Below are 22785 nucleotides of genomic sequence, written 5' to 3' on the forward strand. Positions count from 1 at the left end.
CCATCTTAGCACATGTATCGTGGTCTTAGCACGCCATTTAGATTGGAATCAAGTCACACACATAAAGTATGCACAATTTACATGCCATCACTATGTGCATAAAATATAAGTGCCTTTAAAAACAAAATATAGAAATTTGTGCTTTGAGCACTTTAAGAGGTTTTTGCTTACAATGTCCATGAGTTTTACATGATAAATGCATGGATTCTGTAGCATATAGATGGCAGGAGCCGCAAGGGACTGCTTGAGTATGCAACCTGCGACTAACAGACCTCTCACTTTTGGTTATCTAAGTGAAATATGCAAAGGGAGTGAAAGATAATAGTATAAAGGAAATTGGCACAAACCTATGTATATTTGTCCAAAAAGGGTCCCTTTATTGCAAATACAGAGTAAAAACATCCAATTGGATTGCCCCCCTATCTTTATTATCATTTGAGCTCCAGTTAATCCAAAGACTGAGGATATCTACATTATATCCCAAAGTGGGGATTGTACCACTACAAACACTAGATGCTAGAGCTGGCCATAGCTCTGCCAAATGTGAGTGCATTATCATTATTTTACTGTTATCACTTTATATGAGACATATTGCACTATTTGGCCTTTTCCCTTCTTCCTCTCTCCATTTCATATAACCAATCATCGGAGAGACTGACCACTAGTACCATCCCCAAGCCTCAGGAATCCAAACCTGCCGCTGAACATATTATAAAGACACCATTTGATGTGAACTTGAAGCTTCTCTTCTACACCTTTGAACTTTCTGACATTGACTATATTCCACTATCCCCTGTGGCGCAACCTGTATTTATTATTGTACATTTCCTATGGGGAGGTCTAATGCTCATTAGCACTCGCTTGTCGCGGGCTATCGGAGGCCGAGGGACATCAGCGCTGGGAAAAGGTAAGTAAAGTAAACGTTTTTAACCCTTTATTTGCCTGGGCAGGGGGCACAAGGGATTGTGAAGGCAGTGGGAGCGATAGTGGCAGAAATACAGCTTTGTATTCCTGACACTATAGTATCCCTTTAAGAGCTTACAACTCCCTAACATTTGTAGTAGAGGCAAGGAAGCTGCGTCTGGTGGGCCCCAGGTAAAATAAAAAGTGTGTTGACTATTTACAATGAGGGGATCTCAGAGCATTCCTGACATCATAACCACAATAGCGAGGCAGCGCTTGGACTGTTCCTTCAACAAATAAGTGAGAAATAGAATTTTCAATCCCAGATTTCCAGGTGACTCAGGTTTAACAATGAAATAGTGCTAAAATCAGACAAACCAGGGAGTCCAGAAATGACGCTGATTATATACCTATTCATTTGGCGTATTTTTCTGTAATTTCTGAGCTACAGGAAGATCTGCGTTCCTTGTCTATGAGATGTGATCTATTGCTGGTTGAAAACGTAACATTGTACCTGGCCATTTCTATGTAAATCCATAAATAACTAGAAAGAAATAAACTCAAAAAACATATTTAAATAGCTTAGCAAAAACACCACGCACAATATCTGCTAATGCTGCTTACTCTGTAGTAACTAAAGTAAAATCATTTGATACATTTTCATTATGATATATCATTGTATAGTAACACTTAGGTTTATGATTTCTTTTGTTTTTTTCCAGCTGTCCCTGACTTCACCACGCAGCCTCCTGGTCCTACGAAAGCTGGTGGTAAAAATAAAATGTTTTATAAAATATCCAGATGAGTTTTACCCTAGATAATTGTCAAATCACCAGATTGTTGATGTAAAATGGTTCCAGTGATTCTGCGAGATCTTGACAATAATCCCTGCTGCCTATAATCACTTGCTGTTATCACTGTTGCAGTGGTTATGGTGTTTGTGACATATGTGTGGAGTCTCATATTTTTGTCTCCTTAAAGTGGTTTGGCAAAAAAAAAAAAAAAGTTAAAATAGATATGGAGAATGTTCCATTACACAAAAACCACGCTGCTTAAACAACTTAATTGAAAAATCAGATTGGGTTAGAGCGTCAGCTGACCACTGTAAGCCAATCCACAGCTCCCTGCCGATGGCAGTCCAAGGCTTGTGCTTTGAAGATTTTTCATGAAGCAGATATTGGAGGGGGAAAGGCAAATAGCATTGGCAAGGAGTCTTTGGGGTTGTAACCATTTGGGGGTTTGGGGGTGAATCATTAAACCCTTAAAGGTAAGCCAGCACCAGGGACCTTCTGGCACCATAACAACCTCATGTTGATTTAGTTGTTATAGTATCCAGAGCGTTCCTTTAACTTGAGCTGCCTTCATGAGGAAATTCCATGAAAAAAATCAAGGTGCTTTTATGGAGTGAATGCAGGTATTTCAGTAAAATCAAAATGTTGCTTTAATGGAATATTCAGATTTTTGCCATAATAATCTCTAACAAAAATTTCCCTTGTAGAAAATTCAAATTCCTGCTAGAATGACCACTGACATTCCATTTTTACCTTTTATTTTCCCATCTTGCTCAATTACCCTGCATCGCCTTTTCTACTCTTCTACCTAACACTAACTGCGCAAAACATGAAATTATCTGCATTGCTTGACATCTGCTCAGTTCAATGTTCACACATCTTTGCTGATTTTTGCTGTCTTTTACCCCTGCACAGTTCCATTCGGGATCATTGTGTTGGTCGGTGCAATAACAGGCCTCGTGGTTGTAGTCATATCAGTGACGATAACGGTTTACATCAAGAGAATATGTAAGTATTAGCCTAAGACAGTGTTGTACATATAGGGGTCACAGCTGCGACTGGGCCTGTCACTCCAGGGGGGCCCGGCTGCCCTGCGACCGGGTACCAGCCGCCATGCTTTGCGGCAAACCACCGGGGGCTGCATGTTCAAGGGACCCATCGAGTTGCGCATGCTGTTAGGGCCACCTGATGGGTATGGATTTCCAGGAGGCTTGGTCAGCGCTGTGGCGCTTTAACAGAGTGATCCGTTTCGCACTAGGGCCCCATGGATTATGTGTACGCCACTGGCCTAAGAAATTAAAATCTGCTTTCCAATATCCAAAAAATTCTGTATATGATCAGACTTGGTAACGCTATCAGCAATCACCTCTGGACCATTTGGGTCTTGGCGGCTCATAGATGCCCATAATCTAGGGTTGCCAGATCCACTATATATTCCTTAGTACATAGAGATTATTCATTGTAATGTACAGACATGTAGTAAGTAAAACACACACACTGCAGGAAGGAAATCAACTTGCTATGTGTCCAGGAAAATATTGTGTTAAAGACTGGTGATTTTATATACACACCATAATATTATTATAAACTCTTCAATGTATTTTCTTTTCCCAGTGTTCTGTTAATATTGCCCTGTATGAATAAGAGTGTAAGTTCTGCAGGCAAAATGAAGTGGTTCTATCACCCCAACCCCTGTATTGTCTGCGTAACTGGGCAGATAGAAATTTACATTCTAAAGTGAAATGTTGTCTTCTCCAGACGTCTTAGTTTATTCATTTTCTCTCTCTTTTTCTAGATGACAAGAGAAAGAAGCGCAAACAAAGGTTGGTTACATGTCACATTACACAAAGTTGCACGGTTATTATACTATCTGACTGTTATTAAAAGGATTTGCCAAGCCAACGTGGATCCCCAATTTAATGCATTATGGAGATAATGTGAATTCAGGTCTCCTGGGCTACAGGCTAGAATGGACATCCCCAATGTGTGAGTGAATGGAAAAAACTCGGGAAATGTTAGGGGCAAAAGGGAGAAAGGTTAGCTAGCCTTCAACAGAGAGAAAGAAGACATTCTGCTATGGCTCCAAAAGGTTAAAAGGTTCCTTCTAAGTAGGCAGACTTTTCCGAGTGGTGAATTTGTGATGTGAAGGGGACCCTTATAACCAAAAAGAACCCCAGACTCTAGAGAGAGAGCGCAACCTCCCTGAATCAAACGGCAAAGAAAACGTGGAGGCCACACTAACTACTCTGTTCAAAGAAATACTAGGCCCAGATGCACCACCCAATATCCGGTTTGACAGAGCTCATAGGGCAACAAGACCGAGAAACATAGATAACCCAGGGACATTGTCTGCTGTCTACACGAATTTAAACTGAAAGAACTAATAATGTCCAAAGCCCGCTCCAAACAGTCCTGGCCGTTCCAAGGAGCAGAAGTAGCCCTCTACCAAGACCTGTCGCCCCTCACGCTGGAGGCCCGCAGGGCACTCAAGCCGGTAACCCAACTTCTGAGAAGCCGCAACATCCCATATAAATGGGGTTTCCCCTTTAGCCTGTTGGCCCGACGTGAAAATGAGTGGATCCCCGTGCGATGGCCGGATGAGGTGCCGGTATTTCTGAGGAGACTGGGCCTGCTGCCCACAGATGTGGTAGATTGGATCCTGCGACCGCTAGAACCGCACCCTGGCCCACTGGCACAAAGGGCCGCACGACGCCGCAGAGAAGACTCACCGCATAGGCCGCCTGCACACAGACCTCGCAACCCGGCTCAGCAAGCCGATTAAACAGGTCGTCACCACGGCTAGCTACTTGAAGATCCCCCCGGCTGGCAGCAATGGGACATCGACGAGACTAAGATCGACTCAGTTAAGTACATCTTACCTTACCCTGGCATACACCGACCTATAGCCTAAGACTATTGACTTATCCCATCTGAGACTCCCCTCATTACTACACAAGATGGCGAGGACTGATTCCCCATAGACTGCTGCCATCCCCTACCCAGCGGAACCTAGGGCGCCTACTCACCGGCGAGGGATTGACACCACAACCCCACTGTACAGGGGATATGGGATGATGGACGCTTCTTGGGGAGGGGGGTAAAAGGAGGGAGTGTAATCTCACCGCATGGTGCTGGAGAGACGCAATACTCAGATTACTAACAACCCGGGTGGGAAAGCAGTGGCCACTGCCATCAGCTCTAACGGACTGCCGGGGATCCGGGGGGGATGGGACTGGGGGGATAGGATAACGAGGCTGGGGGAGAATACTTGCAGAGGGAGCACAGCGATGTTGGGTGGGGGGAAAAGGGTATAGGTGAGGGGAAAGTATAAAGTAGAGAAGTCGCTGAGCACTAGGTATGAAAAGGAAATGCTTAAGCGATACAGGGACGAAATGTGATGAAATGTATGTGTACATGACGGTCCATGATGCATAGGCCACACATGCCCAGACGAGGCCAGATGAGCGTATCAACCCTACACCCTACACAGCCATGCTTCTACTTTAGACAGACACTCAATGACCCTGCCCACCGAAGCCGACCTCCATCAGACTAGTACACCCCCCATGATGACGTGACTTACTGGAAACTATATTCACCCTGATTGACCCTGCCGCACGCCCCTCCCCCTAAAAAAAATATATATATATATGATAACACACCTGAGACGTTGACGACAATAAATTACTGAGGAGATGCCCTGGGCTGCCGGGTAGAGGGGACCGCTCTAGCACAGAACTAGAGGCTAATGACATAGACCCAAAGGGAGGTACATCTTCGTTAAGGGGGTACTGGCCGGAAAAACATATACCATAGCAAACGCGTACGCCCCGAACTCGGGACAGGCCAGCTTCATCCGCAGAACGTTGAGGAGGCTGGCCAAATTCACAGAAGGAGTTCTGATACTGGGAGGCGACCTGAATGTCCCGCTGGACCCCTTGGTTGACACATCCATGGGACGGAGTAGTATACCAGACTCGACCTTGAAAACTATCCAAAAGTCCCTCAGAACCCTTAGACTAATAGACACATGGAGGGCACTCCACCCTGTAGAGCGGGACTACACCTACTACTCAACACTACACCGCAGATACTCCCGGATTGATTACATATGCATACAGCAGGAAGGACTAACTTACCTAAGGAAGGCAGACATGCAGCCCACCCCCTGGTCCGACCACAGTGCGATGAGAGTAGAACTGGAGTCGCCGTTATACCGCCCAGCCAGAACGACTTGGAGACTCAATGACACACTTCTCCTAGACGTACCGTCGAGAGCGCTAATTGCTGAACACATCTGCCAATACTTTGAGGAGAACTCCACAGACAACCTGCCAGACATGACCATATGGGAAGCGCACAAAAGCGTCCTGAGGGGACACCTCATAAGAATGGCAACGCAAAAGAAAAAACTAAGAGACCACCCCAGACAAATAGCAGACCTGGAACAGATGCATAAAGGACCCAACAAGATCTGACATACCAAGACCTGATCCTAAAGAGGAGACAGCTCACAGATATTATAGAACGCAACCATACAAGACAGGTACAACGCTTTTCTACATGCATGCTAACAAGGGGGGGAGGCTACTCGCCCAAATGCTTAGAGGCCCTCAGAAACAGGCACAGGTACACACCCTGCGCACCAGACTGGACAAACTGACACAATTCCCAAGGGAAATCGCCAACGAATTTAAGACATTCTACACAAAACTGTACAACATCCTTGAAGAAGACAGAGGTATCACCACCGCACAGAAACGAATCGATACCGCCAGATACCTACAAGGCTTCAGCCCAGACGCCCTCACTCCGGAGGAAGCAGAAGCGCTAGACGCACCTGTAACCGAAGAGGAAATTAAGCTAGCTTTAAAATCTGCAAAAAACGGTAGGATACCGGGCCCGGACGGTTTCCCGGTAGAATATTACAAGAAATTCAGCGAAGACCTGGTACCACAACTAGTGAAAGCCTTAAACAGCCTGCGCGACGGTGCATCTTTTCATGGGGAATCTCTGGCGGCGACGATCACGGTGCAAAACACGGAACAGGTGGGTAATTACCGCCCAATCTCCCTCATCAATACGGATGTAAAACTCTTCTCCAAGGTAATCTCATTTCGTTTGCAGGCCTACATGCCTAGACTAGTCCATCCTGACCAGACAGGCTTCATCCCGGGCAGGGAGGCCAGAGACAGTACGCTCCGGCTCTTTGTGATACAACACCTGGCAAAACATCTAAAGAAAAAATTACTTCTGCTATCCACGGATGCAGAAAAAGCATTTGATAGGGTGGACTGGCACTTTATGATAGAGACACTATAGAGGGCTGGAATCGGAGATGGGATGCTGACTTGGATCAAGACGCTCTACCATCAGCCGAACGCCAGAGTCAGGGTGAACGGGGCACTTACAGATAGCTTTGCAATCAGAAATGGAACCAGGCAGGGCTGCCCACTCTCGCCGCTCCTATTTGCGCTTACCCTGGAGCCATTCCTAGACAAAATACGGAATAACCCTCAGATAACGGGCCTCAAACACAAAACACAAGAACACAAAGTGGCCGCCTATGCGGACGACATGCTGTTCTTTTTGGACGAACCCCTCGAGTTGATCCCCCAGCTAATGAGAGAGTTCCAGACGTACGGAGCCCTATCGGGACTTAAACTCAACCTACCCAAGTGTGAGGTATTGAATGTGACGATACCGGAAGGGGAATGCGCCGCATTGAAACGCCAATTTCCATTCCACTGGTGCACAGAATACATGACATATCTCGGACTCCGGGTCACACCCGAGGCAAAGGACTTATACACACACAACGATACGCCCCTTCTGACTGACATCCTCGACGACCTCAAGAGATGGAACTACAACCACATCTCATGGCAGGGACGAATAGCAGTCATAAAAATGAACATCCTCCCAAGAATACTGTACAAGATCCACACCATACCCCGCACAATCCCACAAGCATTCTTCAAAACACTCCGAACAGCGATCCTCAGGTACGTATGGAAGGGAGATAGAGCTAGGACTAGCCACGAAAAACTGTGCCTCCCCAAAACATGGGGAGGACTCGCCTTACCTGACCTACACAAATACTACCAAGCGACGATCCTACAACGCGTCAGGGAATTACACCAGGCCACTTCCCACAAACGGTGGGTTTCCCTATGCAGGGAACTCGCGGACAACCATCTCCACCTCTTCCTCTGGCACAAGGAGACCGATGCCAAAGAGGACCTTGGGGAGGACTCTCCTTTAACCCAAACACTCAAAACATGGACCCGACTGAGGAAAGCACCCTATATTTCGCCTACACCGAGCCCGCTGATTCCCATCACCCACAACACTAACATAGGAGACGGAATACCACCGTCCGCATGGCCACTGGCCAACCAGGACGGATACATACCGCTACATACAGCAATAACGGACACGGGGCTGAAGACCCTACAAGATATGTCAGAAGTCGAGATGCCCACAATGATGCACCAATTTCACTATACCCAACTCAAACACTTCTACCATAACTTGCCACATAAAAACAAGCTACATAGAGACCTAACCTGGTTCAAAACACTGTGCTTCCAGACACCAGAATTGGACGGTACAGTTTCAACCATGTATCAACGATTGGCAACAGGTGAGAGGGAAAGGAAGGATACATTTAAAAGGCAATGGGAAGACATAACAGACAAAACGTACACGGAGAGCCAATGGGAACAAATATTATTGCTACAACATAAGAGCTCATCCAGTTCACACTACCAGGAGGCAAATTACAAATTGATATCCCAATGGTATCGCACCCCATCCCTATTACACCGGATCAACCCGGAGATACCGGACACATGTTGGAGATGCGAGAATGGAACTGGTACCCTCCAACACATTTGGTGGGATTGCGACAGAATTAAGCCATATTGGAAGGACGTCGAGGAGGAAATACAGAAGTACTAGGGGAACCCACGGGTCTGACGGCAGATCGAGCCTTGCTGCACCACACTGACAGAACGCTTTCAGCATACAAAAGATCGATACTTAGACATCTACTAATTGGACAACGGAGACGCAGAGTGGATGAAATACAAAAAGCTGAATCAACAATTGCAAACCTACTAGGAAGACAAGAAAAACACGCGGAGCAGTGGAGACCCTGGTATATATACCGCTCACAAAATGCGGATACCGACTAGGAGTGGGAGAGAGAGGGGCGGAGAACCCGGGCTCGTCAGACGCGATGCCACCGCACCTACGCCAACCCGGCCTACCCTTGGCCGCGGGGTTGGGGACCTGGCGGGAGTAGACCCTCACGGGGTTCAGACGGGGGCCACACTAATGGAAAGAACTGAACCAAGGGAGGCAGGAACATAAGGGACACCCGCCAACAGGTAGAGACACCAGACACACCCACGACTCTCAATACAATGATCCTATAAGATGAGGTAACCAGAACGGCAGACGACACTATACTACACGAACATTTCCACACACAGATCCACACATAAGAACGCACTCCCACAGGTGGACACGGTATAGAACACACAAAGCACACGCAGGACCACATACCACACAGATACACCCACGCCTCAGACCGAAGGGTCCACCATATGAATGTGAAACTAGAGGCTCAACCAGACGAAAGATAAGACACCCAGGAAACAGAGGCTTCAGATAGACGAGCGTTGGGGGGACCACATTGGACACCTGCCCCAGCAGACGCACGACTAAACAGGGGTCACTAAGGCAGTTATACTAGATAGGGTGGTGGGCGACCCACTGGCCAACACCACACACAACGAACCACAAACTGGAAAGTACGTATATTGACCAAACGCACGACCATGATACCAGGGAGGCATACCACCCCTCACGAGACCAAAAAATAAAAGTGAAGAAAACGAAAGGAAAGGGGGAAGAAGGGAAGGAAAAGGAAAGAAAAAAAGAGGGGAAAAAAGGGAAGGAAAATAGGAACGAAAGGAAAGATACATGTGCCATGCTCTGACCTGCGTGTCACCACTGTATGATTGACCGAACACCACGTCTCAATGTGATTGTTAATGTTTTATGCTGTCGGGACCTGCGTGTCCCAACCGAAGTTTACTCAAATATATGTGACAAATTGAACAATCGAAAACTTCAATAAAAACATATTTACAAAATAAAAAAGAAAGATGTATCATATGCACAGGGCCAGAGCAAACGTAGGGAGCGACAACCAGGGGGCGCAATATCCGTGTAACTGGCAGAAGTGGCTCACAGCACTCCCCCTCCTGCCATTCACTTCATGTAGAGTGGCAGAGCAGACCGCGGTAGAGGATCTGTTGTATCCTCTACTAGACTTGGGCATTTGTTTTTGGAGGAGGAGGAGACACACACAAAGAAGCTTGGAGGAGTAATAGACATACAAAGGGCCTGGGAGGGAATAAGAGACACACAAGTGGGTGTAAGACACACACAAGAGGAACACATGGGTTAAGATACACCAAAGGGCGATGTAAGCCACAAAATGGGGGTAAGATTTTCTAAAGGGGGTGTTAGACACAAAAGGGGGGTAAGATACACTAAGGTTGGTAAGACATTCAAAAGAGGGGATAAGAAACACCAATGGGATAAGAAGTTCAAAATGCGGGTTAAAAGACACACAGGTGAAGATCCATTTTGGGGAGATGGAGCGGGGTGGCAGTAAAATGCATCTTCGCCTGTGTACCAACCCTGCATGTGCACAATGTTCTAGAATGATAAGAGTCTGTCTCAAAGAATTCCTGTGCCCAATGATAATTATTGCATCCATTAAACCGAAACCCATGCTCTGAGGTTATTAGGCTCATATCATATCAACATCCTGGAGATTAGGAACATAGAAATTAGTAAAAAGGCACATCATTAACTGAGGAAAAAAAGCAACTATAAGTATAGGATGATATATTTGAAACCAAAGGAGGTTAGGGCCCTGCTCACATGCAATCTAATAGAATATAGGTCATGTTAGCCATAAAAAATAAATGGGACATAAAAATGGAAATAAAAGTGAAAAAATTAAGTGGAATAAAAATAAAGTAATAAAAAAAAAAATATGTGACATTTGATATTTTTGTTTTGCAGAGAAAGAGAAAGTGTTTGGACTCCACGAGATATGGCTTCTGGTTTGTATAAAATCACTGCATTTCTTACCTCACTAATCTGACTATAGCCTGTTTTTCATGTTTTTTCTTGGGTTTTTCATAGATTAAACAAATTACGATCAACCCAGGGACCTACATGCAATGGAAGTTATGTATAAATAAAATAAAACTAAAAATGGTGCAATCTCAATCACTAAGATTCAATGCATCCTCTGTTGATGATAGCCTTACCTTTTTATCTGCATTACATATAAAGGAACATCATACATGACAACACAAATTGGCACATTTACATAGTTACATAGAGACGTGTGTCCATCAAGCTCAGCCTTTCTCAGATTTGTTTTTGCTACTGAGCCAAAAGAAGGCAAAAAGCCCAGTCTAAAGCGCTTCCAATTTTTCAACAAACTAGCAAAAAAATCCTTCTTGACCCCAGAATGGCAGTCAGATATCTCCTTGGATCAAGAAGTTATTACAATTTGTACATTGCTATCATATTCCCAGTGAGGTGCCATTTTTTCCTAAACTAAAGAGATTTAAATTCATTAACCAGGGAAAATTTATAGTGAAAGGAGGGTTTGCAGAGAGCTCATGTCTGTATTTGGCATTCAGAGGCTTGCAGTATCACGGCTCTCTGTTCCACTGCATTGTGAGCTCTCTGACTGTAGTATTTTGTAAGTAAGTCCCTCCCCCCTCAGTGGTTCTCTCCTCCCTGTGCCTCCTACCTCAGGTGGTGGACCATGGTACAGAAGCCTTTATTTCCTGTATCCGGCTGTACTGACAGGAAGTGCACTCACTTCCTGTCAGTCCGGCCGGGTATAGGAAACAGATGCTCCTGTACCGCGGTCCACGCCTGGTCATGCTGCACTGAGTGACACACTAGGAAGTAGCGCTGTGCGCTTCCCTCCGGCCGGGTCACTCAAATCTTGCGCCCCCCCGAGCCGGTGCATCCTAGGCGATTGCCTAAGTCGCCTATAGGACGCGCCGGTCCTGCATGTGGTTGAATGTGTGTCTCTGTGAACATGTGTATATCTGTGTGGGGGAGCTGCTTGTGGTGTGTTGTGTGTATGGGGGGCCGCTTGTGGTCTTTGTACATTGTGTTTCATGACTGCGTGCGAATGATTAGGGGTAGAGGTTATTTGTGGCATGGTGAGGGTGACAGAGTAGACTGGTTGAATATGACAGGGCGAGGGGGTGAATGTGACAGCATGAGTGTGGTATGCCAACTATGTATGGAGACAGAGTGTGTGTGGAGTGGGTGACAGTATATGGGGAGACGTTGTTTCTGTAGCCAGCCACCCCACACTGTAATATCTTATTCTATGCATTTGCCCCCCTTCTGGAACTGGCTATACGACCTGCAGCTCCATTGGGTGCAGAGTTGTAGACCATGAGGTAGTTGTCTAACAAGCTCCGGCACTTGAAGTGTCTGAGCGTCTGAACGTTGCCGTAATAACCCACGGCAACATTCAGATTGACAGGAGCTCGCGAGAGAACTATTTCATGCTCTGCAAAGGGCAGAGCTGCAGACTAGAGACTGCTGGGTTCTCCCCCCTGGGCCTTACTGACCTAATTAGAGAGCGGACTTTGCATTTAAATAAATATTTTCATTGTCATTACAGATTGGACCTATGATAATACATTATATTCTCTGGTAAGTACTCTATTATAATACATTGTACTACGTAGATAAATCTAATAATTTACTATTTCCACATGTTGGGATTGATTACAATGTATCGCTAGATAATTTGCGACACAGTAATGGCTGCCGATAACCTAATAATAAGGTGGAAGCAAACACACAATTTAAAGTGTGTGATTATGAGCAGAACAAACAAACTCGCAAACATCTTCTCTGAATGCATGACTGAGTTCCTGTACTCCAACTGAGTACCTCCGCCAGATTAGCGTTCTCGCTACTACCAAGGGACTCTGGGGCACTTCAGACCCATTCGCATGCGCGCTAACCTACCAGTGTTTCCCTATTAGGAAGCATTTGATTGGCTGAGATCATCTACACCAGGGGTGCCCAAAATGTAGATCCCCAGATGTTCTACAACTACAACTCCTTTGATGCTTTGCATGCCTTTAAAATGCCTTTAGAATGACAAAGCTTCATTGAAGCTGTAGTTTTTAAAACATTTATGAATGTAACTTATGGGCACCCCTGAGACCAATGTGGCTAGGTCTGAAAGCTAAGTAGATCTTACCTTTATAACCCTCACACAGCATTGGGAGATTAAAAAATAAAATAAAATAGATAGATAGATTAAAACTACTATAGCATTAGGAATACATGTTTGTATTCCAAATACTACGGCGTTCCTTGAAAATACTGTTTTTTAATCGATACTAACTCACTAATAGTGTAGGGAAGTCAGGAGAACACAAGGAAGCAGACATCACATGAAAACCATTCTGCCTACAACAGACATACTATGGAAATATGTGCAAATATGAAAATCATTCATTTATGTATTCAGGAATTTGCAACCACTATTCCCACTACGATTCTAATAGAGACAGTGATACGGTCAGGTGGACATTCTGTTACATGCACGAAAATGTGGTCTTTCATTCACATTCACATTCACAATACATCCATGAGCAGTTCATTTTGATTTAATTTAAAATATCAACATTATTTAGGAAGTATTAACTATATTCCATGCGTAAAATATATATATTTTTCTTGTATTTCAAACCTACGAAAGTTAACTCCGTAAAGACTATATACTGCATGATCAATCAATACACAGAAAATTAAAGGGCAGCCATCTCTCCTTTTTAGATTACACCCTTGAATAAAACACAGAAACTCACCTATAACCTGTCCTCATCTTTTATTTTTTTTTACATAATGCTACATTTTCTTTAAAATTTCTACTAAAGATTTGAAAATTGACATCACAATCCAGTTAAGCCCTTGCACAACCATGACAATTATGGTTTGAAAGGATATGAAAGAGATGCATAATACTCTCTCTCTCCTGACTGACAGGTGGAAACAGGAGAGCTTAGCATGATTGACAGCGTCCAAAATGGAGATATTCAACACCAAGATAGAAGTAAATAGAACAGTGTGGATTTTCTCATTTAATTTAATTTTTCTAACCTCATATTTGTCATATATAGGGAATATGTAAACCTAATTTTTAAAGAGACACTCCAGACCCCTAACGCACTTTAGCTTGGTGAAAAGCTTTATGCATGAAAAGTGTTTTCATTTTTCAAAAAGGGCAGATTTCAATAGAAATTTACACTTTTAAAAATTAACCTGGTTACACCCTCCGGGCTGTCAATCACACAACTGGTCCTGTTACTTCCTGGTTGTCTCAAGATAGATGGCTGCTCACTTCCTTAAACTCAACCTGTCCAAAACAGAACTTCTAGTTCTTCCTCCCTCAAGTGCTGCTACTCCTGTTGTCTCCATCCAAGTCAACGGCGCTACTATCACCTCTACCTCGCAGGCTCGCTGCCTAGGGGTTCTTTTCGATTCTGAACTCTCTTTTATTCCCCATGTCCAATCGATAGTCAAATCCTGTCGCTTCCAACTCAAGAACATAGCGCACATCCGCCCATATCTAACGCCGGACGCGGCTAAGATACTGGTTCATGCTGTTGTTCTCTCTCGCCTCGACTACTGCAATCCCCTTCTCACCTGTCTTACATGTTCCCAGCTTGCACCGCTGCAATCTATAATGAATGCGGCTGCAAGGCTTATTTTCCTGTCCGGTCGCACCTCCCACGCCTCCACGCTCTGTCAGTCCCTGAATTGGCTTCCAGTTAGATATAGGGCCCAATTCAAAATTCTGGCGCTTGCTTACAAATCCCTACATAATGCTACTCCAACATACCTATCCTCCCTCATACACAAGTATGTCCCGTCGAGACCCCTGCGCTCATCCCAAGACCTACGCCTATCCTCTGCCCGGATCCCCACCTCTGACGCTCGCCTTCAAGACTTCTCTAGGGCTGCACCTATTCTGTGGAACTCCCTTCCCTCCTCAATCAGACTTTCACCCAGCCTCCACTCCTTCAAAAAATCTTTGAAAACTCACTTCTTCATTAAAGCGTATCAATTAAACTGTCAGCAGGCTTCTCATCCCCCAACCCATGACTCCTTTCCTGCAACTGTCAAAAATGACCTACCAAGCACTCAATAAACCCTTCTCTAACAAACTATTTAATTCCCCTACTTTAACCCTTTGTGTCACTATACCCCACTCCCTCTAGCATGTAAGCTCATTGAGCAGGGCCCTCAACCCCCTCTGTTCCTGTACGTCCAGTGGTCTGATCTCAATTATGTGTTTGTTAGTCCACCCATTGTACAGCGCTACGGAATTTGTTGGCGCTATATAAATAATAATAATAATAATGTAACAATTGCCCAGAGCACTTGTCTTGCAAAGACTTCTCATTGACCTGTATTGGGAAGTATGTGATTGGATAGCAACTGAAAGTCTGGGAGTGGTTAGAATTGGAAGGTTTGCAAAGGCAGCAGACAAGAAAACTGCAGGTTTTGCAAGCTGATTTTAGATATATCCCCATTTAAAAACTACATAATTAAATGCATGGACATTTTCATATGGGGTACATATATTAAACAGTGGTTTTGGTTTATTTTGTGTTTGGGCAGTGGAGTGTCCCTTTAAGAATCCTGGGATGTGTCTGTTCCCATTCCAAGTGGACCATACATAAACTAAATACATCCGTTGCTATAGCATAAATTACTTTATATGTCATTTGATAAAATATCTAAAATTGGCAGATTTTATGAGTGCAACCCACACCAATCTCTTGCTCTGAGATACCGTCACTTTAAAACTTTGAAATGTGCCCCATGATTTGTGAAAATGTGAAGAAATTTAGACTAGAGACCCAATGTGTCTGACATAGTATGTTGCACAGTATGAAGAATGAAATATTTTTTTAAATATATCTTCAATAGTATTTATCATTGGAAAATGACAACCCCAAAAGATGAGACATTGCCAAGACATTGAAGTCATTGAAGGAGTGAGTCTGTTCCTTTAAATACTGAGCAGATATACATATTTAAATTCTATATACTCTGCATGTATATATTACAAATTATTAAAATCAACACTTTTGCCTGCATTTCGTCATTTGGATATTAATGTGTTCTAACTTTTTGTGAAATTTCTTTTTTATCGATTTAAAATTGTTATTTTATGCTGTGTATGGGATTTAGTTTATTAAATTTATTTTATCATTTCTTTCTCATGGAAACATAGCTATTAATGGTACTAATGGATTTTTCCTAAGAAGTCTGGTAGATTTAATAATTGATGACTACCCATTTGTCTTAAAGCACTCACAATGAAATTGAGATGGCCAACAATGTTTTTTAAGCTATCTTTGTAAAGTCTCCTGGATAATGCTACTACATATGATAAAAAAATATATAATGATATATGCTGCATATATCGAGAGTGAGTCCAGGTTAAATAGCCACATAACTCCACCCACAACGCCAGGCTAACGCCTCACTACGTGTATTCAAGGTAGAAATTATTATTATTTTAAGAAAGTTAGAAAAGCTTTAGGGGACATGTAAATATTTCTGGTAAATGTAGTATTTCTGTACCAGTATTCTTGTTTTCTATTTTTTCCTAGGAGCGGAGGCCTCCTTCAGAGCCACAGTACTCTCACCAACCCAACAGACAGATCCTCGGGGAATCATGGACAGAAAAATCCTTCAGCTCTTTCCACCAGTGACCTGATAAAATCCCTAGCTCTATATTTTTCCTAATGAAAACATTATTCTGTGACAGCGATAGTTATCCATGCGGTATAAATGACGTTTACATGTATATATACAAGATCCCTTGTCATATCTATCGTGATCTGCTAATAGAACAGATGTGTACTGTTTCTCTATTTGTGTGCTCCGATCAAAGCACTGTTCATCTGCTAGGAAAAGGTATATGTGTATATAGATAAACTCACATTGGCATAGCATCTACAAATCTCACTGTGAAATCCTAAATTAATTTAATGGTTTGATGTAAAACCACATTCTAAGGTGAGGAGTAAGCATACATCCTATGTAACAAGGTGGGTTGCTTCACCAAGAATTCATGACTGAATTTTAAATTGAATAATTAAAGGGACACTATAGTCATCAAAACATATTTAGCTTAATAAAGCAGTTTTAGTGTATAGATTATACCCCTGTAGCCTCACTGCTCAAATCTCTGCCATTTAGGAATTAAATCACTTTTGTTTCTGGCTGTAACTCACACAGCCTCCGTGTAAAAAGGGTTCCATTTTCAATCAGATGTTAACTTACTTTAGAAGTTTTTATCTCATGTAAATTTAACTTTTTCATACACAAGAGGCTACTGCTGTGTCCAGAAGGTTATGAACAGGAGATAAGAAATGATAAATTAAACAGAATTTGTAATAAAGGAGGTATAAACATTAGATGACTCTTTACAGGAAGTGTTTTGGAAGGCTTTGCAAGTCATGTGCAGGGAGGCGGGACTAGGGCTGTATAAACAAGGTGATTCAACTCTTAAATGGCAGAGAATTGAGCAGTGAGACTCCAGGGGCATGAACTATACACCAAAACTGCTTTTTTAAATCTAAAGTTGTTTAGGTGGCAATAGTATGCACTACTTGATGTTTTTTCAACATGACTAATATTTCAATTAGTACTCTAGCGTATTAACCCCTCAATAAATAAATTGGACCAAATATTGTTTTGCTTAGGGAGGCAAAATAATATATAAAACAAAACCGTTAAAAAGTATTTATCATGCAGCTTCAACGCTGGTCTTCACCCAGAGAAGTAACAAATTTATCTCTCAATTTATCACTTAATCTTTCAGCCAGTCTTTCTTTGCGCTAAGGAACTGTATATTTTGACACTCACCTCTCAGAGAACAAGACACCTTTAAGAAACAAGTAGAAGTGTTTTTGGTAAAAGAATCAGGACCTGTTCTATAGCGGTGACCAGTGATATCCAGATACACATGTCTGTGTTATCACACAGACACTATAGTTATAGTATTCAACATTAGACCTACAATAATGCTTAAACATCTGCATTCCAAAACACAGGTGACAATTGCTCCCCATTACCTGTGAGCAAGGCTGCTGAGCTTTCTCACATTTACTGTGTGTCCTAAAAGTATTTTTGTACTGAATAGTGTTTGAAAGACTTTCAGCTGGACTGCATTCAGTAAAACCTCACTTCCCTCCAATATTCCTGCAACAAATGAAGAAACGATTGTAATATTAAATGTAATTGTTTGCACTAAACATGCTTGTTTGCAGTTTATTTTTTCTGTCTCTGAACTGATTTCCAAAGAAAAACTCACTTCTGCTTCTATTGTCCAAGCAGGGTGAATCATGGAGCTGTTAGCTCGACTGTCAAATAAATTAAAGGGACAAGCAAGCTGAAATGCTTTAGACGTGTGGCGTGTCCACATAAACTTCATCAAACAACACAAACATAAAGCATTTTTGGGGGGTGGGGGGTTGTTTTGATGCTTAGTCACAACGTCTGCTTAGAATTAAAGGAACACTATAGGGTCAGGAACACAAACATGTATTCCTGACCCTATAATGTTAAAACCACCATCTACCCCCCCCCCCCCCACCTCCCCTCTATCCCAAAATATAGTAAAATCTTACTTGTATTCAAGACTGCCCCTGAACTGAATGCTTGGCTGACATCATCAGAAGTGGTGGTCTGAGCCAATCACAATGCTTCCCCATAGGATTGGCTGAGACTGTCAAGGAGGCAGATCAGGGGCAGAGCCAGCAGAAGCCAAACACAGCCCTGGTCAATTAGCATCTCCTCGTAAAAATGTATTGAATCTATATGAGGAAAGTTCAGTGTCTCCATCCAGAGGGTGGAGACACTAAATGTTAGTCACGTTGTGCAGCACTGTCCCAGGAAGCACCTCTCGTAGCCATCTAAGGAGTGGCCAGTGGAGGTATCAATAGGCTGTAATGTAAACACTGCATTTTCTCTGAAAAGACCGTGTTTACAGCAAAAAGCCTGAAGGTAATGATTCTATTGACCAGAACAAATTCGATAACCTGTAGTTGTTCTGGTGACTATAGTGTCCCTTTAAACTTGAATTTAAAAACATATTGATTTTGCATGTGATTTGAAGTTCACAATTAAAGGAGCAGTTCATTGTAGAGATTATGATTTCAAGAGTCTATTGCGGGTTGTAGAATAAGATCTATTTATTGATCTGTTTATTGAGTGCAAAAGTCAAACATAGTAAACCGGACTCGCAGGTCCCAACAACAATATATTATCCAACAGTGTGAGCAGTATCAGGCCATTGTGCAGTTATTTAAGTTATTTGTTTACATTAAAGGAAATTAGTTGGTTAGACGACAAGTATATGATACATGAATTGTGAGACAGTGAGCAGTGTGCTGATTTTGACACTTATCTAGTGTTTGTCCTGGCTTTTTGAGCATCAGGTGCTGCATCAGGCACTGCCTTATGGGAGATAAGCAGGTCACGTTAGGTCATTGGTCATTGGTACTGGTGCTTTCAGGTAGTCATGGGTGTGTGGTCTTGTGGGATATATGCGCCTATTATGTTGATTAGGATTTTCAGGGGGTGTCTCCACCCTGGCATTTTGAGTGATGTGTGCTCGTCCGATCCCTTCGGTGTGGTGTGTTGAACATTTTAAGATCTGGTTGACAATAAACAGTGTTCTTCTGCTTAATACAGCCTGACTCCTTATTTTCTTTCCATCCAGTGCAATGATAGGATAAAAGTAATGGAGTCGCAACATTTGACATTTTTAGATCAAGAGTTTATTCCACTAAAGTGTGAACCGAACAACGTGCCAAGGGGTCTTCGTTAAGTCAGAGTACCGGAACATACGCACAGTGTAATTACAAAAAACTCCAAAGTAAAAACAGATATAAATGAAAACAACCTAAATACTGTACATAGTATAAAACATAATTAAAAAAATTATATATATATATATATATATATATTTAGTAGCAGTTATAGTGTCTATATTAAAAAATTTGACAGATCTCAAGGTAACTAGGTAATAGACATGCTACTAAATAGTGAAAGGGTAAGTGTTGCCTCAAAACTATTTTTAAATATAGTAATCCTTTTCATCATGTTTTGAAAGGAAATAGCTTTTTTTTTTTTTTTTTAAATGAAGTAGACAGTGTTTAATAACGCACAGTTAGTCTCTGTGGTCTTCCCTGCTTCACACCCTGCGCAAACGTTTTCAAATACTGTCTGATCAACGGTGCATGTATATGTCTGAACGATCCTGTCCTATACTAACAGAATAAATTAGCTTCTCTCATTTGTTTTACATATAATTAAAATGAAAAAAAAATTAAACTATTTTCTTTCAAAACTTGACAAAAGGTATAATTATATATAAAAAATTGTTTTAAGGTGATGGTTGTCCATTAACAATGGGCCTCTTTACAATCGTGTTGTTAAATAGTGGACGCAAGCTTTCGCTACTAACAACAGCCCGTAGCTTGTAGCGGCTACAAATTACCAACAGGTTAAAAATGTGGTTGATAATTTTTGTTGATGCCTATCTATAGTAATTGCTGCCGCTACAGATAACAACTACTCTTATATTAGCAGCTGGCCGGTAAAGTACAGAAACATGGACCTGTGCGTGCACTCTTCGCTCTGTGTGGCAAGTAGCAACAAGCAGGCAGCCGATCGCCACTATACGGTAGCGACAGTGCTGAAACAAGACTCTGTGGTGTTTAGACTGTCCCTTTAATAAAATAAAAGGACTGGTGGTTTAACCAGCCACTCAACCAGGCCCAACTACTGCAGCTCAACAGTTAATCTCTTGATGTCCTGCTAAGCCTTAACTGTTTTACATTTTATGCTGTAAGTAACCAATTGTGGTCAGAAAGCCTTGGAGGACATAATGAGACACTATTGTTATCTCTCTGTGTTTTAAATAATCCTGGGTCTGCATTGCCTGAGACGATAGCAGACGTATAAAAATGCCACTTCCTTATTTTATCTGACAATTAAGCAATATGTCAGCTGCATCGGTTCTGAACAGATTATTTGCAAATCAATCAGAAAATAACATCGTCAAAAGAGCACTGTCTCTTCATATATATTGTGTTCTGTAAATCTCACTGAAATTCCAGCGGTCAGAAGATATACATTTAACAAAGAAGAGATTACTTGCCCAAAGAGACATGTTGCCCAAATGGTTTAACAGTGATTTGGCGGAGCTGAGTCCTCCCATACCTCACAGCCTCTCATTGCACGGTGTGAGTATGCAATATATAATCACACTGTACACATATCTACCAACGCGGACAGGTTTGAATGGCGGACAGGGTCTGGGGTCATGCCAAGATTCCGTGCAAATCTCTGTTGACAGGCAGCCATGTTGGCCAGCCCTATTGGTAGTTCACTTTTCACAGTGCACTGCTACACTCATTGGGAACATTTCTATGGTGTTACCATAAGTGAGAGGCCTGGGAACAAACTTGGGATGGTGAGACAGGAGCCTCTAATCTGGGACTGTTGGGAGATTTGTTTACAAGTATTTTGCACAGATAATGATAAAGAGAAGCAGGCTTTGAGTACTGGGAATTGGTTTAGTTTTGTTTTTTTAAATCAGTTTGACAAGAACAGGATGCCTGGCACCCATTAATAGCCTCCTGACACCACAACCATTATGTGACGGATCACCTGGCACCCCGACTGGGCACCTCCGCCAACCGATGCTTCCTAGCCAATGCTGAGGACCATAAGCACCGCACCAGACACCACAACCACCACAGACTCCACAGACTTAACTGGAATCTCACTGTCTTCCTCCCATCCTGGACCAACCTCGGAGATCCAGGACCGTGTGGGAAGAACCTCTCCTGCTCCAGAGAGTGTAGCTGGAACAGCTCTTACAAGAGCTAGTAGTGATTTGGCAGTTCCCCTCCAATCATGAGACAAGGCTACGTGTTGAGGGTAAAACAGGAACTCAATTTTAATGGAGGCACACTGGCCTTTTCTGCAGTTTTCCCAACAAAGGTGATGCCCAGGTGGACCTTGTTGGGCACAGGGACACAAAGTGTACAAGCCAATAAAAACAATGTAACAATGAATGACACTCACACATACAGAACAACACTCACACATACAGTACACAATCCCTTCCCTCTATATAGAAATGTGGTGCAAAATACACCACCTAGTGGAGCGCTAAGACAAATAAAAGTGATAGAGGAGTTCACTTACCCCAACAATTTTGTGTAGTCTTAAATTCAGGAATATGCTTGTAAACACATGAAGGACACAAAGAGATAAAAAAAAAACATATAGTGTAGATGATTTTGCTGAAAATTAGTGATGAAAGTAAAAAACTGAAACCACTCACATGGTCTGGAGCCTATATAATATTGGCTCCGTACGTAAGCCTATGTGCTCTTTGGGCAGCAACACACCCCTTCCTCTGAGATGTACCTCTACACCGACAAGGAAACAAAAGGAGAAAGGGACCCAATGGGTGGTATATGTGCAAACAGGCAGATAATATATAGGTGGTTAATGTTATGCTCACCTAGTTGAGAGCCTTAAATTCCTGGCTCTGAGGGTGGTCAGCGATGTGCCAGTATGAAGGGATGGCACTTTCCTGTAAAGATTCCCAGAGGCTTCAAGGACTTCAATGGTTAAAGAAAATGTATTGATTCCAAATAAAAAGTAAATATAAAACCAGAAATTTGGAGTATAACAATTGTAAATAAAAGTCCAAATAAAAGTCCAAATCAGCCGATTTAGGCACTGAATAGTTTCACCCATCACCTCTGTAAATCCCTTCCCTATGCCTGTGATACAATTAAGGTAGATAATACCTTAACTTAATTATCCCCAAACAGAAAAAAAACACATTTTTTATAAAGTCCAATAAGTACCCCAAAATACAACTCATCCCCTGATAGCC

The 22785-nt window shown here is 42.7% G+C and overlaps 1 protein-coding gene across 2 annotated transcripts in view; it reads left to right on the forward strand.

Annotated features, from left to right (window-relative positions):
• The window catches only part of C3H19orf38 (chromosome 3 C19orf38 homolog), a 38955-nt gene extending 22187 nt beyond the window's left edge, over positions 1-16768 (forward strand). For both annotated transcript variants that reach the window (XM_063445939.1, XM_063445940.1), the window contains 6 exons: positions 1626-1673; positions 2610-2702; positions 3490-3517; positions 10803-10843; positions 12445-12476; positions 16466-16768. In XM_063445939.1, the coding sequence (XP_063302009.1) occupies positions 1626-1673; positions 2610-2702; positions 3490-3517; positions 10803-10843; positions 12445-12476; positions 16466-16567 (344 nt within the window). In that variant the 3' untranslated portion in view covers positions 16568-16768. The remainder of the gene's footprint in view (positions 1-1625; positions 1674-2609; positions 2703-3489; positions 3518-10802; positions 10844-12444; positions 12477-16465) is intronic.
• Positions 16769-22785: the final 6017 nt, after the last annotated feature.

The sequence above is a fragment of the Pelobates fuscus genome, chromosome 3 (assembly GCF_036172605.1).
Source record: "Pelobates fuscus isolate aPelFus1 chromosome 3, aPelFus1.pri, whole genome shotgun sequence".
In the NCBI taxonomy this organism is placed as follows: Eukaryota; Metazoa; Chordata; class Amphibia; order Anura; family Pelobatidae; genus Pelobates; species Pelobates fuscus.